At 45.5% G+C, this 19,181-nt stretch overlaps 1 protein-coding gene across 1 annotated transcript; it reads right to left on the reverse strand.

Annotated features, from left to right (window-relative positions):
• Nucleotides 1-497: 497 nt before the first annotated feature.
• LOC124653227 (pentatricopeptide repeat-containing protein At5g12100, mitochondrial-like) lies at nucleotides 498-2,609 on the reverse strand. Its single transcript, XM_047192295.1, has one exon. It carries the CDS (start codon nucleotides 2,607-2,609, stop codon nucleotides 498-500), a length of 2,112 nt encoding a protein of 703 aa, XP_047048251.1.
• Between the last annotated feature and the right edge of the window lie 16,572 nt (nucleotides 2,610-19,181).

Consider the following 19,181-nt stretch of genomic DNA (forward strand, 5'->3'; position numbering starts at 1 on the left):
ACTAACTACACAACCAACTGCCATGACAAGTTGACAACCCTCTCATGTATGCAACTACTTCCCAAATATGCCACAACCATCTCTACATTTTGCGGTGACTATTAGAAAAGCCAAACAAAAGTGAAACGGATAAAAACCATAAAGAAAAGCCATTTTTGTAGTATATAACTTATAACTAGCCCTTTCACTTAATTGTTTCTGCCTGATCAGTGCCCAGTTCAATTATGTATCTCATTTTCACAGACTTTCATGGTGCTGGGATAATTTAACCAATAGTAGCTTTTCAGGGGGGGTGGTTCACTAGGTGAGGAAATTTTAACCCTCTTCACCATTAGTTCATTATGAGCAATGAGAAATAGTGACAGCTTTTTGACTTGCTATATACAGCTCACAGCTAGTATTGTATATGTTATCAATGGCTATTTACCACAAAGGTTCACTAGGTAAACAAAAAAACACTTCCGGTAATTGGGTTATAGTGAGAAACAATGTCAATTTCAAACTGGACTCACTACATCTGTATACAACTCACAGTTAGTCACGGATGTGTCATATTCAATTGCTATTCCTTTATTTGACATATCCTTCCTCAGAGCTTCTACCTTAGATTCATCACCACATTTTGCATATGCCTCAACCATGATATCATATATGCCACTGCAAGGAACAACATCCTTGTCCAACATTTCTTTATACAGATTTTCCATCTCATGTACTCTGTTCGCACCACCTAATGCACTAAAAAGCATACGATACGTTTTCGATGAGGGCATGATGCCAGAATTGCACATTTCTTTCTGAAGCTCCAAGGCTCTATCAGTGTTGCTCCTGTAGCAGTATGCTGATATTAGAGTATTATAGCTGACAACATCAGGAGTTAACCCATGATTTCTTAAGCTGTAAATTAGTTCCTCTGCTTCAGATATCCGAGACTGCTTGCAAAGGCCTTTCATCAACAAATTGTAGGTAACTATACTTGGAGGTACCCCACTGGCCTTCATCTTCTCAACTAGAATAAAAGCCAGTTCAGTGGCATCAGACTCTACATATGCGTCTATGATAGCATTGTACACCTGTGCACTTGGTAAAACATCTTTATGGAACATATCATCCAAAATAGCTACTGCTTCCAGGATTTTTCCATTCTTGCAAAAAGCATTGACAATTGAACCATAGGAAACAACACTTGGCTTTAGCCCCTTGTCCTGCATATCAGAAAGCATGATGAAACATTTCTCAAGTTGTCCGTCCCTTCCATATGCATCAATGAGCGAATTGAAAGTTTCCACAGTGGGACACACTCCATTCTTCTCCATATCTACGACCAAAGCATGCGCTTCGGTGATCCTTTCAGCCTTACCCAAACCATTTATCAGTGCATTATACGTGATGTGATCTGGCGTAATGAGGCGTGACTTCATTTGCTGAAAGATCGAAAAGGCCCCATCAAGCTCTCCAGTCTGACAATACCCGTTGATTAGAGTGTTGTAGATAACCCTTGTTGGGGCTAGTCCTGCATTTACCAACGCCTGCAATACCTCTTCAGCCTTGGAAACCTTTCCATCCTTGCAAAGACCATTCAGCAAGATGCTACAAGTGTAGGCCCCAATATTGACACCCTTTTTCAAAGAGTCTTCAAACAAGGAAAGCATGGCCTGCGTGTCTCCAGCTCTGGAATGACCATCGAACAAAATGCTATATGTGAAACCATCTGGCACCATCTTTCGTGACACCATTTCATCCAAGACAGCGGCCGTCTCGCCTACCCTGCCAGCACGGCACAGCCCTGATAGGAGCACATTGTAAGTGATGACATTCGGCTTCAGGCCGTGACGCAGCATCCGATCCCGCAGCCTGAACCCAGCCTCCAGGTCCCCTCTCTTGATGTGCCCATCGATCATCGTGTTGTAGGTGATATGATTCGGCAGCACAGACCTCTCGGCCATTTCATCAAACACCTTGATGGCGTCAATAGCCCTCCCTGCCCTCCAGAGTCCCGATATGACCACATTGTAGGAGAACGCGTTTGGAGGAGGGGTTCCTTGGCCTTCGCAACCCATCCGACGAAGCATCCCCACAGCCTCGTCGAGGTCACCCGCCACGACGCACGCCTGGACGGCCTTGTTCCATGTGAAGGTGTCCGGGCGCGCTCCGGAGGCGGCTAGGAGCTCGAAAGCGCGCCGGACGTCGTCGTGGCGGCCGAGGGAGAGGAGAGACTCGAGGAGGTGGTTGCAGGAGGAGAGGGACGGCAGCGGAGCGCGGGCGTCGGCGAGGAGGGATAGCAGCCGGAGCGCGCCGTCGGGGAGGCGGAGCCGCGCGGACGCAATGACGAGCGCGGAGGCGGCGTCACAGAGGAATGAGCGGGCCTGCGGGTCGCCCTGGGAGGCGGCAGCGTTGGAGGCGAGGGCGTGGTAGAGGTCGGGGACGGAGGCGGAGGCGGCTGGTGGGTGGGAGGAGAGGAGGAGTGATTTGGCCAGGCCGACGGATGCGTGGAAGCGGCCGGCGGCAAGGAGCGCAGCGAGCTGACGGACGAAATCTGGACCGGCGGCGGGAGTGGTGGTGGGGGAGGAGGAGGAGTGGAGGAAACGGCGCAGAATTAAGCGAGGCATCTGTGAGTTGCCTTTGGACGACGCCCCATTCCATGGTTTTGGATGTTTCGAGGGGTTTAGGAGGGTTTTGAAGTGGCTGCATCTGCTCCTTCAGGCATCGTTTGATTTAAAAAACATCGCTTCCTCCGGACAGGGATTTGATGTACATGAGCTCCAGTGATCATTTTTAGAAAAATAATTAAAAATCATATTTTTAAGTTTTAGTAAAATCTGAAAATAAATCATGATGTAGTCATGTTTTCGAGGGGTTCAAGAGGTGATAAGGGGTGGCCCGATCTTCTCAGTAAGCAACGGTGGTGATGATGATCACGGGGCGAACACAGCGGAGATAACTTTTGATGAAGTGGATGATAACTTGTATGACGCAATGAGATCTCCCGATTGGTCTCTGTCGCCAATGCAACAGCTCTCAACCCTGCAAGATATTCGCAACTCCACACACTTGCGCACGTAGTCGCCGACCATGAAGCGGTAAGTTGCAACCTTCTAATTCCCAATGGAACAGCAGATCACACAAGACTTTCAAATCTACACCAAATCAAGCAATATGGTGTATGGGATTCAATAGTTTTGCACATCAAATAACTAAGAACTAGAGTTTATCTTAAATGTGGTCTGGAGCAACTTCGAGGGCGTCCTGGGCACTTATATAGGCGTCCGGGACGACCTCAGGTCGAAAAAGTACGAAAATAACCGACCCAGAATAGATCTGGTCGAGACAGACTCGAACTCGGCCGGTCTGGAGGCCGGTTGACCGGGTCTGGGACCGGGCCATCCGGTTTCAACCGGATGCGGCGCCGGGTGGTGACCGGGTGAGGGTTCCAGAGCCCCTGGACATTGGCCCGGTTGGCACAAGCGTATTTTCCGGTTTGGACCGGGCTGATCCGGCGTGGCAGCCAGTCGGACCGGCCCTGGGACCGGGTGGTCCGGCGGCACGGCCGGTTGGACCGGGTCTGGCGCCGGCCTCCTGAACTTAATCTCCTCCCCTCGCGCATGCCTCCCGCTCCTCCCTCGCGCGTCCATGGGATGTCTTCAGGTCTAGCTCCATGTTCAGCTTCACGTCCAGCTTCTTGTCCAGCTGCTCCTCTCCTCCTCATGCGATGCTTGGTTCTTCTTCATACCTGATCATACATAAGTAATACGACTTAGGCAGTATAAAGTTCTCATCGATCAAAGTATCACATAGGAACAAGTTCACCTGTTACTTAAGTAGCTTCGCACGAGCTCGTGTCATTGGTCCAATCCTGATTTCATTGGACTTGAGCTTCACAGCAGCAACATCTTCATCTTGCAATGACGGAGGTAGTAGTGTGGTAGGGATGTCCTCATCATGAGGGTTTTGAAGGAAAGAAGTCCAAATACCTCTCCTAAGGCCATCTCCAAGGGGGTGACGCATCGCGTCCGTTTGCGTCGGTCGAAATGGTCGAAATCGTTTGCGCGTCCGTTTGCGGCGGAGGTGGCTCCAGCGGAACGACGCATAATTTTTTTTCCCATTCATAAAGTCATAATTTACATTAACAAAAAACATAAAAAGGCCATAAAGGCGTGGTAAAACTAGGTACTGCCTACTGGTCGTCGTCGCTGACGAGGTCGATGAACTCCGGCATCGGCCATGGAAGCTGGTACGCCGGCGGTGGAGGAGGTAGGGCAGGCTGCGGCAACTGCGGCCAGGCCGTCGCCCACGCGAGAGGTTGTGGTGAAGGTGGCCAGGGATCCCAGGCCGGAGCAGCAGCCGGAGCGCGGTCGCTGGAACGCGTCGGCGTGGCCGGAGGAGTCGCCGGCCTACCCTGCAACAGCGCGGACTCGCGGAGCAGGATTGCGAGCCCGACCCACAAAGCGAGCTCGTTGAGCTCATCGAGCTAGCTGTTGGCCAGTGCCATGGCAATGGCCTCCTCCTCGGTAATGCCCGGCGGCTGGGTCTCCAGATCCCACGTCGGCCCGCTGTCGTCGTGGTCGTACTCTGCGCGTTGCACCTGCTCGTCCTCGTCCTCATCCTCGTGATCATCCGCGTCCTCCTGGTCGTTCTCCTCTTCTTCCGCGGCGATCTCGCGGTCGAAGTACTCGAGGTAAAGGGATGTAAATGTCGATGATAATGGTGATGATGAAGACGATGCTTGGACCTCCAAGGATCTTCGTAGTTGCCGGATCGATGCCCTCTGCTAGTTCCCCCCCCCCCCCCTCCGGATCCCTCATGGAGGTCAGGTTTTGGTGACTTCTGGTGTTTTCTGTGTGTTGGATCTCCTTTCCATCTGAGATGGTGAGAGTATTTGATGATGTGGGTCCGCCAACACTCGATACGGGCACCAATACAGGTGGGTCCTGCCCGTATCGCTGCTCGTTAAAGTCTCTAGCGCTTGTCTTCTTGATGGATTTTCTCCCAAACATAAGTAAATGTTCTGAGCACTTCTACAGCTTCAGTTGAAGATATTTTTCTCCATAGATAATAACTTTTAAAAGGCATTTCTATCGCTCCTTAAGATTTCGGTATTCTGGTGAAACAAGCATAGAAAGGTGCGAGCAAGGGCGATAAAATGCGAAAATCCTAATGTAACTAATGCAAAAACTATAAGGTAAAAATGCTGCAAATTGGACTCATCAACATCCCTAAGCTTAGACTCTTGCTCGTCCTCGAGCAAGATAGCAACTTAATGGATAAGGTCATCATGTTTATGAAGCGCGGGTTGATAAAACAAATGAGGCATTGCAGCAACCAGGCATCATAAAAGACATAGAACCAACTGGGCTCTATCACAATTACACATATCAAATGATTTAAGAGGCTTCCACACTCTAGTGCCAATTTTTTATAATAATATCAATTCGTAACATGATCAATATCATATTTAGTTCAATCGAACGAGTTTTGCGAGGCAATCTCAAAAATACTTGAGACTTCATACATCCATATGGGTTTAGAGTTTGAAGCTATCCTTTTTAAGTCTTCTCAGGGTCATGTTGATGACGTTGGGACTCCATATGCAGAGTGTTGTGTCATGAGAGTATTTTCCCCACAAGGGTAACTCGAGGGTTTATATAGAACTCTCGGGGAATGACGTAAAGAGTTATCTCTCTGTCTCTTCTTCTAACAATCTTGCAAAATAAAATAATGCCTTGTATCCCCAACTCCACCGTGTGGTTGCCAAGCAAGGTTTCTTGTAAGTAAAAAATAAATGGCGTGGTAACTAAAGTAAAGTAAACTAAGCAACTAAAATAAATGAAGTAAAAGCGGTAAAGGTTTGTTTGTTTTGGGGTTTTGAGTGCAAATAAGAAATAAAGTATTTTTGTATTTTAGAATTAAAATAGTGTTGTAAATAAAAATTAAGATAAAAGTGATAGAAAGGTGTTTCTTATTATTAAAATTGGACCAGTGTTCATGGGTTCACTTGAATATTCTCTATTTTAAGTTCTAGTGGACAATAACAATTCATCAATGAGATATGAAGATAATAACTTTAATATTTATAAGATAAGCATCCATATGAGCATCTCGTCCTAACATAGAAATGATGCAACACATCTCTCTTACACTCCACAAGATAGGAATAAACTTCCAGCAATCTTGTATTAAGAATTAATAGAGCATAGCTATAAGAACTTTGACATGATGTTTGAATATCAAATATGCTACTTGAACAAACAAGATCATTACTTTTGTCACGTAATGAACATAGCACGTGCATTCACTTTATCCCTAATGAGATAGCAAAAGAAAAGGCGAAGTCATAATAGATCATGAATTTGTTGTCACTATTCAATCACTAAAACCATGTTATTCTATCTAACACACACATCACCCCACACACGTTCTTGCATACAAGTTGGATCAGAAACAATACTTAAGAACGGGGTACATAATATGCATCTATGAATACATCTTACACAAAGTATTGCAAAATCTCATAGTATCATATCATAGAATAAAGATCCACCACATATGTATTGCAAATATGACCATAATCATGTTGGGCAGCTCATATGGTACTAAGAACTATGAAAAAACTGAGAGAAATAGATCAAGCTACTTCCACAAACCTGTAGTACAGAGGTGGGCTACTCCTCCTTGATCATGGTGATGATGAGTAAAACGTTGGAGAAGGTGGAGATCCCTCCGACGGTGATCCCGGCGAAGTTTCCCCCATCCAATCTTCGCTGATGTAGCCTCTATTTTTGTGGTTCTGTCTTCTTGCGGTGCTCTCCTCCCGAGAACTCTTCAGGGCCATATATATAGTGGTTTTTAGGTCAAAATACATCGGTGGACGAAAGAATCAAGCGATTTCGATGATCGACGGCCAAAAGAGAGGGGGTGGCGCGCCCTACATGTCTAGGCGCTCCACCTGGACTCTTTTGGGACTCAGGCCTCTCCAGGTGTGCTTCCAGGTCCCAGGGTGTTTCTCCCAATGAAAATATGACGCTCCAAAAATCCTAGCTCAATTTGACTCCATATAGGTCTCTGAAACTGAAAAATACACAAAACGGGGAATTCTTGTTTTGCAGAGTTATAAACCAAATGAAGGGGATCATTGGCAATCCCCATAAATCAATGTAAAATACGGTATTATCATCATATATGTTGCAAATATGTGGGAATTCATTCTAATAAAGGACAAAGTTCATGTATGCATTGTACATGCATCACATGTATATGTATATTTACTCGTCTCACAAATTTTCTTTTGCCATGTGAGAAGAATTAGACATACTTTCAATCCCATGAGAAGGCTCGAAATAGATCAAGAACGTTTATGCCAAATCCCAGATAGAATATTAGTGGTTTGATTATCTACCTCAACTTGTACTTAGTTGTGATAATTTATAATACTTCTTTTATTTGTTTAACTTTTGTTTAAATCAAACCAATGGTCTATACCCTACTATCAAAGTTCTTCACATTTCCTATTGGTACCATTAGTGTGGAGGACTCCTAAATCATCATAAAGTACAAGTAAAATAGATCTCATTCTAATACATACATATAATAAAATTAACCATAAGTGTGAAACTTCAAATATAATATAATCTCCCAAATCCTTAGGATAAGATTCTTTCTTTCTCCAAGCGAGCTAAAGTTGCAACTTATCATGCAAAGCTTGGAAATAAACTAATATGCATGCGTGAAAGTAAATATGCTAAAGTTTTAAGATAGATTACAATGTCTTAATGATCTTCCCAAGCTTAGAATCAAGCCAGGTGGGATCAAATAATCCCTTGCGAGGAAGGAGGGAGAGAGGCTGGCGGCAAGGGTTTGGGTGGTAGGGTGTGGCCGACCTACCACCTCATCTCTATTTATAGAGGGAGGGTGCGGCTAGGGCTGGCCCCCTTTGGCCCCTCCTCCTAGGGCTGGCCATGGAGAGGGGTTGGGGAGAAATCTCCCCCTCCCCCAAGTTTTCCCCCTTTAATCGTGGGATTTGATCCTATCCCCTTGGGGCTGGCCGGCTGGGCCTTGAGGGCTTGGCGCGCATAGCCCAAGAGGCCAAGCTGCACCCCGTTGTCCCATGTGGCCCCTCCCGGGTGGTGGGCCCACCGGTGGCCTCTCTGGAACCTTCTAGAACCTGGTCAAACAACAAAACTTTCCTGAACTTTTCTGAACCCCGAAAAGTGACTTCCCATATACGAATCTTATTCTCCGGACTATTTCGAACCTCCTCGTGATATTCTGGATCCAACCTGAGACTCTGAACAACATTCGGTCTCAAACTCATATTTTGGTACCTATCCTAAGCAACATCGAACCTTAAGTGTGTCACCCTACGATTCACAAATGATGCAGACATGATCAAGACACCTCTCCGACCAATAAACAGTAGCGGACCTGGAGATCCAAATGGCTCCTACACATTCAACCTATGACCTTGTGATCAAATGAACCATATACATTATGTTACCAATTCCCTTTGTCTCATGATACTTTACTTATCCGAGATTCACTCATCGGTATCCACCGTACCTAGTTCAATCTCGTTACTGATAAGCACTCATTACTCATTCTGTGATATGGCATCTCTTGTGACCCAATCATATGCTTGCAAGCTAATTGGATGCTATCTCACTGAGAGAGGGCCTAGAGCATATCTATCTGTCATTTGGATGGACAAATCTCATTCTTGATTCATGAGCCTCAACTATCACTTTCATAATACCCAATGCCACCTTTATAATCATCTTGTTACACTGTTACTTTTCATGTCATCAAAACATTCCTCCAGTGTTATTGATTAACACAATCTCATGGACTAAGGATTTGGTTACTATGGATTTGAGAGCTACAACAAAACGAACTCAGTGACTTGATCTTATTGCTACAATTTCTATAGGTGTGTGTCCATCCTATCATTCTCCTAATGATCTGATCATGTTATTAATAACATCCAACACTCATCATCATGAAACCTTGATCATCGATTAATCAACAATCTAGTTAAACGAGAGGCTTACTAGGGACTCCGGTTTGTTTACAAAACACACTTGTATATATCAGTGTTTCCAGTTAATATAATTATATCATGAGATATAAAATTTATCATAAACACAAAGATATTAATAACCACTTTATTATTATCTCTCGGGCATATCTCCAACACTCACGCACTTTCACTAGAGTCAATAATCTAGATTGAATTGTGATGGACCTAACACCCATGGCTTTCTGGTGTTCTTCATGTTTTTCTCTTGAGAGATGTTATGTCAATGGATCCGCCACGTTCATGTTCATATCTGTGTGTACTTTGCAAATCATTACGTCCCCTTCTTGGACATACTCACGAATAGAATTAAAGCGGCGCTTCATATGTTTCATCTTCTAGTGAGACTCTTGGCTCTTTAGCATTGGCTATGGCACCGGTATACCTGGGCATTCTTCGGGCTGGGTCGGGCCTAACAAAGCCCGACGCAAAATACCCAGGCCTAGGCCCGGCCCGGCTCGACCATCGGGCATGAAATTTTGGCCCAAGCTCAGCCCATCACATGAAATACCCATCAGGCCTCGGGCCTCGGACTGGGCCTCTTCCTTATTTGACACATTTCTTGAGCCCAGGCCCGGCCCGGCCCGACCATCGCGCCTAAATCTGTGGCCCAGGCCCGGCCCATAGGCATGCTCGGGTTGGCCTAAGTCCGGGAATTTCGGGCCGGGCCGGGCCAGTCGGGCCGGGCTTCCCATGGCCAGGTATGGGCACCAGCATTGTCACTGTAGATGACCAACGAGTTCAATGGCCTAGGAGCCACACCAAGTTCTGTAATGAACTCCTTCATCCAAACAACTTCTTGTGCAGCTTCTAAACAAGCCATGTATTATGATTCAGTTGAAAATGTCACCACAACCCTCTGCTTGGAACTCCTCCAGCTCATTTTTGCACCATTCAATATAAATACATATCTGATTGTGACTTCAACTCACCCGTGTGAAAGCTAGCATCGGTGTAACAATTTACATCAATTTAAACGTCACCTCCATAAGAGAGAAACGTATTCTTATTCCTCTTCAAGTACTTCGGGATATTCTTGACTATTGTCAAGTGTTCAATTCCATGATCACTTTGATATATGATGGTCAAACTAACAACATGTTCTATTCTGTCTTGTACGCAACATGGCATACATGATAGAGCCTATGGCCGAGTGACATGGGTATACCCTTCGGGTACCCATTATTGGTATACCTGGATTGGCTCGGCCCAATATGGAGAAGGCCCAACAAGGCAACCCGAAGAAGTAGTCGACTAGGACTCTTGTAAAACCCTAGGCTGGTTGCATATATAAAGCTAGCCAGGGGACCCGATAGAAGGAGGCCAACAGATAGATAGAATATAGAAAACATAGCTCCGCCTATGGCGGCCCCCTGTAAAACATATGATCATATACTGGATTGCTAGCAGCACGTAGGGATCCTCCACCGAGGGGACCCGAAGCTGGGTACGTCATGTGCCTAATCTCGCTCCCGGAATCTCCATCGTCGCTCTCTCCCGAAACCCAAGTCTACAATACGTAGGCATTAGCGAGGTGATCCCTCGTCACCGAGTAATAGGGTATGTTCATATTTTCACTTTCTTCCGCGGTAGATGGATCTTTAGTTTTACTCGAAGTCTTACCTGGCAACATGGGCAAGAACCCTTTATTGCTTTCGTCCATTATGAACTTCTTCATACATTTGTCAAGATATGTACTCTGTGAAACCCCTATTAAACGTCTTAATCTATCTCGATAAATCTTGCTTCCTAGTATATACACGGCTTCACCAAGATCCTTCAACGCTTTCAAGAAGTTCTATATCATTTTCAATCAACAATATGTCATCCACATATAGTATTATAAACACTACAATGCTCCCACTCCTCGCTTACCCTCCCGCCCACCTCCTCGCTTGCCCTGGAGGAGTTACATAGAGCCAAGTCCCGCAGACTTCCGCCGAGCCCCCCTAGCGGGTCACCTTCGCGCTCGGCGATAGGGCTGCTCCCCTGAGTCTCTAGGGCCAGATCATTGTCTTCTTGGAGGAACAAACCAGCGAAGCCTGTCATGCTTGCACCCCCTACCTGGCGCACCAGATGTCGTGGCTAAGATTTTCACACCAGGGATTGGTAGTTTGGTACCCCCATTTTAGTTCGGCCAGGGGCGCAGAGCATGGCAAGCTCAATCGGCGGTCGAGACAAGCACAATCACAAAGAGAGACACATGTTTTTTTTATCAGGTTTAGGGATGCGATGGGTGCAACCTGTAATGTCCCAGGTTTAGAGACGTTCGAGGGGTAGATTTTAGAAAGGGATGTGCATTGCATCGTAAATTCTGGGGAAATTTCGCGCTTTTAAAACAAAACTGCATCGAAGGGGAACAAGTTTCTCTCTCGAAACCTTACAGGGTTAGGGTTTCGAGAGTACGACAAACTTGCATCTCACCTAACTAGTTTAGGGTTTTGAGAAGAGAGGAGAGTTTGTGCATCACAACTTAAGTTGCATGATTGAATTCAAACAAACTTCTGTTTGAATTTCAAATTCAAACATCATATGCATATCTCAAAATTCAAAATTGAGGTAATTCATTAAACAAATTATAAATAATCAAGAATATAAATAATTCAACTATTGTACAAAGCTCATTAGGGAAAATTGGAGCTTTATTGATAATCACACAAGATACATTGTTAATTACAATATTCATAAATGAATTAAGAACTATTACAACACATTACAAGAATTGACTAAATGGAAAAAGAAAAAGAAAGAAAATTACAATTGAATGATCTATCCTAAACTACAACAGATGATCATCATGGAGAGCTTGCTCAACTGATCTTGATCTTCAATTGGAGCATCAAATTGTCCCTGCAATCACACACACAAATCAAGCAAATTGATTATGCCAAGTGGCATTGCCACTTGGCAGGTTAGCAAAAGAAAATAGAATGTGAGAAGATATGACCAAGAATCAGTCGAGCTGATCCATCCAGCTGCACAAGCCACACACACACACAAGCTGCTCACACAGCTTGTGTGCATGCCCAACAGCAAGCCATGGTGTGTGCATGCATCACAGCACACACACACGGCCAGAGAGTCACCAACAGGTTGCTAGGCACTGCTGTCGACCAGAGAAGCAAGGGGCCAGGCAGATAAAAGCTTTTCACAGCAAACCCTAATCATTCCATCGACACAAGCTTCTGGGTAAGAACACAAGAACACAAGAACACAAGAACAGGAAGAACATCCACTGCTGTTCAACCTATCCCAACAGCCACAGAGATAAACCAAGTAGCACAAGCTTGCAGGGAGGAGCAGGGCAAGCACAAGCACCTCACAGAAGCAATCCTCTACACCAACACTTTAATCTAGGAGCTGGAGTGAGGTATACACATCATCATGAACAAACCAGATGGTTTTGTTCATAAATTGCACAGGCATGATCACACAAGCACACAAAGGGTGGAGTAACCCTGTTTTGATAATCATTTGATCATAGACCAAGTGTAACCCGGTAGAAATGGCAAAGACCAGGGATCAATCAAAGACTATGACCATGGTTATGCCAACCAGACAAGTGGTAGCATCTTCCAAATGGAAATAGGAAGGAAAACCATCCCGGAGACTTACCCAAATATACCCGGACTACACTAGCCCTTTTAAAACCATCGAAATGCGAGAGATATATGTCTACTGCAATTATTTGTCAAAATCAAAAGCATCTGGCAACCAAATATGGTTAAGCCAGAGAGCAACTGTCCATACACATCAAGCCAACAAGGGTGGGAGCTTCCTAAACAGCAAAGAGTTGCTGTTGAGGCCACCTGAACCAGTAAAACAGCCCAAACCATCAAGCCAAGCACTTGTATCATCACCCAGATGGGTTAAAAGATGAGCTAGGGTCCCCAACAACTGTTGGCATCCCTCTAGCTCAAGCAAATTAATTGTAAGAGTCATCACTGCAAGCAGTTCATCTCATTTATCCATTTAACAAGGACAAGCTATACAGATAAATGAAATTCATAAATCACAAGTAACTGGAACACTTGCACATGATCCAGAGGATCATTGCAAGCATCAACTGATGCTTGAGCAAGCAACAACACACATCAGCATAAGCCTGTGTGACACACACACATCACAAGATGAGCAGCAGTGAGGCACAGGACAACATAGCAGCTTTCACAAGCAACTGATGATCACATGATCATCAGAAGCTTGCTAGAGCATGCTACAGCATGCTAGAACCAATTCTAGTATCAATAAATGGACCAGATAATTAAATCAAAAATATAACTGAACAATTGCATCACAGATAAGTGAATTAGGCAGCACAATTGTATCCAGAAGCACTCCATCAAGGGATGGAGCTGTTAATTCAACAGCTAAGCTCAAATTGAGCAATTCCAGGAATTAGAGCACATGATATAGCACACCAGGAGCACTGGCTCTTGCAAATTGCAAGGATGACACCCATACATCAGGCCAGAGGCAAAGAATGACATACACAGGAGAGGCAGGAGTAATAGAGCAGCAGCAGGAGCAAATTAATTAAGCATAGCATCATAGTATGCTCATGAGCAAGAGCTCATGAGTTGCAATAGCAAATTATAGAGCAGAATAGCACAGCACAGCAGCTAAGATCCATGGCAGGTGCACAGCAGCAGCACAACAACACAGCACAGCAGCACAGCAACACAGCACAGCAGCATACGCGCATACATAGCTAGCAAGGCGCATCAGTAGCATCACGGCATGGCCAGCATCTCTACGAGGAGAAGCAGGCCAGTGGCCAGAGCTAGACAAGAAGAGGAGGAGAAGAGGTAGAATAGGTAGAAAAGGAGAAGGAGGAGCACATACCGGGGAGGAGATGGCCGACACGGCCATGGCGGCCACGGCGGCGCACGCTAGAGCACACGGCGGCACCAGGCCTGGCCAAGCCAAGCCCTGGCGACCACCACAGCACCCCAGCGCTGCACCACGCGCCCTGGGGAGCGCCAGGAAGAAGGGCCACGACCTCTCCAACGAGCGGCGGCGGCGGACGCCGAAGGCCTGGCGCACGGGAGGGTCGATGGCGAGCGAACGGGGATGCAAACGTCAGATCGACGCGGACCATCAGGTCCGCCGTCGAGAGGCGGTCCAGATCCACACGATCTCGCCGGCGGCGATGGCCGGAGTTGGCCGGAGTAATTCGGCGAAGGCACAGGCGACCACGGCGTCGCGAGAGCGAGGAGGCTAGGGTTCGCGAGAGAGAAGGGGAAGGGGACGGGCGCGTCCGACCGAGTCCGACGTGTGGCTCGGGTTTGGGTTAACCCACTGGGCCACCATGACATGTGGGCCCAGGGGCAATTTTGACTTTTCACAATTCCAAATAAAACAGAAACTTTGAAAATGCATAGAAAATGTTAAATAGCTCTAAAAAATAATTAAAAATATGGAAACTACTCAGGATAAAACTCTCTATCATAAAAAAATATGAAATGGAATTTTTGAAGACAAATAAGATTAAGTCCAAATTTGATGATTTAAATAATCATTTAAATCACATCTTATATTTTCAATAATGAAAATAAGTCCATAAATTCTTTTGGACTTTAAAAACACCTTGACAACATTTCAAGGTTGTATTTTACCCTAAAAAGAGTATCCCTAAATCATTCTTAGTATTAACCTCTCACATGAAATGATAAAAACACCGGAAGGGGGGCAACAACCCTAAAAGCTGAATCATGCATAATTGTTTCTTTAACCATTGCCCTTATCAGACAATGATGCTATTTTTCAGCAACAGAGGACAAGGGTCACTCCACACAATCCAACTGCAACACTTTGCAGTGTTCAGGCAAGTTCATCGCTTGCTCATTCCATTTGAGTATTTTTATCAAATTACTTGCAAAGTACTATGATTATCACTATTGCATAAAAAGCAAAACCACTATTTTCATAACTATGAATATGACTAAGTGGTGGGCAATGGAACCATGGATTGTGTTGATATGGTGGAGGTTCCATTGCAAAGGTTTATATCCATCTAGGATTAAATAACAAATGTCGTCCAGTGATTCTTGTGCCGTAATAATCGTGTTAACCATAAGATTTGGAGTGGGACGGAATAGTCAATTGTATTTCCACCTCTTGTACATCAACGGACGCGCTTTACCGTAGACACTTGTATTCCAAGGGGGCAAGCGGTAGGCTGGGGAAGCCTTAAGTCCCCACGGTAGAGACCGTAGTTACACTTGTCGCCGGAGGATCAGGTTGTAGGGTGGGGGTCCCAGCAAAGTCCCCACGGTATTGCGGTCTATGAGGGGTTGCATCTACCGGCGAAGGAGTTTGGTTCGATCCCAGATTGTTGTCGTGGTCGGGGTCCATCCTTAATTGGTGTAAGAGGATCGGCGAGAACCCAGGGTCGGGGATGCAACAAAGGGTGGGTGTATGAGGTAGCGGAGGAATATGATTGGCTATGACCTTATACCGGGCCTCACACCGAAGGAAGTGTGGACGGGAAAGCTCCCCGGTTGGCACCAAGGTTAAGATCTCTTATGGGTAAAGCAACACACCTCTGCGAGTGTAATGAATCGTGACCTGTCACTCCCTGTTCCGGGATTTGGAACTGCGAACGCTGCTGGAAAGGAACTCCATGAAGTTCTAGTAAACCAGTGAAGGCTGACGGACATAGTTCTTCTGAATAAAAGCAACCTCTTGAAGAAATGATTATCAAAACCTGCATTGGTATTAGGCTTTCTGGTCTGATATCGTAGCTAGTGCATTAAACACCTCTTTTCTATAATGAACTTGTTGAGTACGCTCGTACTCATACCACTCTTAAATCCCCGCTTAGATTGTCCGAATTGACTGGAGGAGGACAATGACGACCTCGAAGGAGCCGAAGTCATCGGCTATGAAGAACCAGGACCTCTCGGAGGTGTTGAAGGTGTAGACTACCTTATAGTCTACGGAACCGGGGAGGGTTCCGGAGGAGAGCAGGCTTAGACTTACCAAGTAGTAGTATTATCCGAGCAGTACGAACTCTTAGTACTTAACTGCTCGAGGAGAATAAATGTATGACTTGGTAAGACTCTTATATTGTAAGTTAAGTCGGGTTCGCCTAGAACCCAGGAGTATTCCTCTTAGGACCCAAGAGGAGCTCCGAGATGATATGTACATGTTGCTTGTAATAATAAATGAATGAGTTATGGACCTGCTATGTTCTGTTGTACTACTATGAGGGATGTAATATTTGCGGATTGGTACTTCGTGAATGTAATATCAACGACTGGCATACTACAACATGCAGTGGTATGCAGGGTCACCACAGTTGGTATCAGAGCAAAAGCTTTGACCTTAGGTTGACCTAGTAAATGGGACGGAACGTTAGGAGTCAAATAGGATTAGTAAAGAATTCTCTAAAAATATGGTGTATATTCACTTGAGAATAAAACAATCATATACTTTAGTGCGATAATTCTTTATTATCTCTATTATGATGCATCATTACTAATATTATATTCTTTCTTATCTACAGCCAACTATGGCAAGTTCACGTTCAGGACGTAACGTGAAAGTGAAGCCATCAAACTTGAGTGAATACGACGGAGGACTCGCAGACATTCTTCGTGCTATGTTACTTAAATTTGGGTGCGATCCCCAAATCCAAGTAATGAAATACTGGTATTACGACGGTCCAGTATTGGCGAAGTGTAGGGTAGGACTAAGACTTCCAGAATCCCTAGGAATGAGTGTAGTGATGCCAGCAGGTGAGGCTAGAACCATCAACACAGCCTACCACATAGCCATAATGAAAGCCATCGCAGATATTCGGGAACATAAGACCAAAGAGCTTATCGGTTCCGAATTCGCTCATATTCCTCATATGGAGGAGGAAGATGATCCTATGCTTAACCACTTCAAGCTTGCAAAACACAAACCAGCAGAAGCCGCTAAGTACATGGATAACAGCCGCAACCTACTGTCATTGTTCTTTCAGTTGAATCGACATTTGTCGGGAGCAATTGACACAATGCTGGAAGAGTTCACTGAGCCTAAGGAGGAGACTAAGGGGAAATAACCAATGGAGGGTGAGGCTCACACACCAGTTTATTCAGCTGGTGACTTCATTAGTATTGACCATCCAGAACAACAAACCACACCCATTACACCTAGGTACTTTCCTAGTAGTTCCCATGGAGGATATGAGGGTGGAGAGGAATCCGGAAACAATCAGCGTTCCGAGACTCCTATAGAAAACTCCACGGAGTTGGCGTTGGGGATCGGATACTTGGAACCCATAGTGATTCAGTTAGATATAATCCTGAGATGAATGAGGACGCCACAACCCAGAACCAGAACTATCAGTATAATAGGGGAGACGATGAGGGGTATCCGATACTGATCGAGTCGAATACAGATGGTGGAAATACCTATGGCGGAGTCACAGGGGAGTACACCCGATGGGTGGATTATGATGCATTGAATGACCAGTTCATGAACACAGATTTCTCCACGGGATCATCCTCCGATTCCGACTACCGGCCGACGGGAAGACCCTATGTTCCGGATTACTGTCGGGAGGACTACACGTTCGACCGGATGGAAGCCTGGGATGTACCGGGAGTGAAGCACGACTAGAGACCACCATGGGAGGCGAGACTAGAATACAGTTGTACCACATGTATTGTAGTATGTAATATTTTGTAGAAATTTGTATATATACTTCAATAAGTGAGTTTGCATACTCACATCGCTACTGGGTATTGTAATAAACCACTTAAGTATGTATATACATGGTATATGTTTTGTATGATTTGAATTTGCTTCTTGATTTCAATTGCGTGACTAGTTCTGTGCACAAAGTTGAGCTCAGAAAACTTGCGCATGGAGTAACTATGAGTACCACTTTGTGTTGCGGAACTAGGGGGATATGTCGGGAGCAACGGGTGAGGAGAGTGAAGCACAATGCCTCGAGCGCGAGGCCAAGCAGAAGGAAGAGGCTGATGAAGCAGCCAGAAACCAGTTTCCACCACCACCACCACCCATGACGCAGCAGAATTTCCTCCAATACATGCAAATGTTGGAGGAAAGGCAACGTATGACTATGGAGCAGCAAAACAAGTTCTTCCAGGAGCTGCTTCAGCAGAACAGGGTGGAAAGGCCTGAGAACCAGGGAGTCACATTGTCGGACTTCCAACATACTAAGCCAATATCCTTCGCATACGCGCCCGAACCCATGGAAGCGGAGGATTGATTGATGGACACTGAGCGTAAGCTCAACACTGTTGGATGCAATGACCTGGAGAAGGTCAGGTACGCAACACACTTGTTGTGTGGACCCGCCGCATCTTGGTGGGATAACATAGTAGCCGTTTATCCGGCTGAAAAGGTGTTTACATGGGAAGAGTTCAAGAGGAAGTTTAGGGAATCCAACGTCCCTGAAAGTATAGTGGAACTGAAGCGTCGAGAATTTGAAAGTCTCGAGCAGAAAGATAAGGTTATCCTGAGTTATGTCAGTGAGTTTTCAAAACTGTCCCGGTATGCAGTTGAGGAGGTCAACACCGAGGACAAGAAGAAGAAGAGGTTCTTGCGGGGATTAAGTCCCCAGTTCAAGGTACAGCTCAGAATGATGAGAGCGACAGAGTTCCACGAGTTGGTGGATGCAGCCATCACTCTTGAAGATGACTTTAAACAACTGCAAGAAGAGAAGAGAAAGAAGGCCAAATTCGAGCCTAAAAGATTTGTCAGCAGCAAGCCTAACACTGGCTTGAGTTTCAAACCAAGGTACAACAACAACAACAACAACAACAACAGGAGGAACCAAGGATTCCAGCCTGCAAACCAAATTGTTTGTCGTAGCTGTGGAAAACCAGGACACCTTTCCAAGGATTGCAGGAAGCCAAGGATAATATGCTTTGGTTGTCGCGAGGAATGACATATGCTTAGGGATTGCCCCAAGAAGAAGAATGGAGGAGGACAGTCAGGAGGAGGAGGAAGCCGAGGAGGAAACACCGGAGGGAACTGGAAGAACAAGAAACCCTTCGGCAAGTTGAACTGCACCAGCTTGGAGGAGGTGGTGAACTCCGATCAGGCAGTGATAGGTACGCTTCAGATACTTACTCATCCTGGCAAAGTACTT

The sequence above is a fragment of the Lolium rigidum genome, chromosome 1 (genome assembly GCF_022539505.1).
Source record: "Lolium rigidum isolate FL_2022 chromosome 1, APGP_CSIRO_Lrig_0.1, whole genome shotgun sequence".
In the NCBI taxonomy this organism is placed as follows: domain Eukaryota; kingdom Viridiplantae; phylum Streptophyta; class Magnoliopsida; order Poales; family Poaceae; genus Lolium; species Lolium rigidum.

Bases quoted from the DNA above. Each gene is read 5' to 3' on its own strand.
- LOC124653227 (XM_047192295.1), bottom strand. From the start codon at position 2,609: ATGCCTCGCTTAATTCTGCGCCGTTTCCTCCACTCCTCCTCCTCCCCC.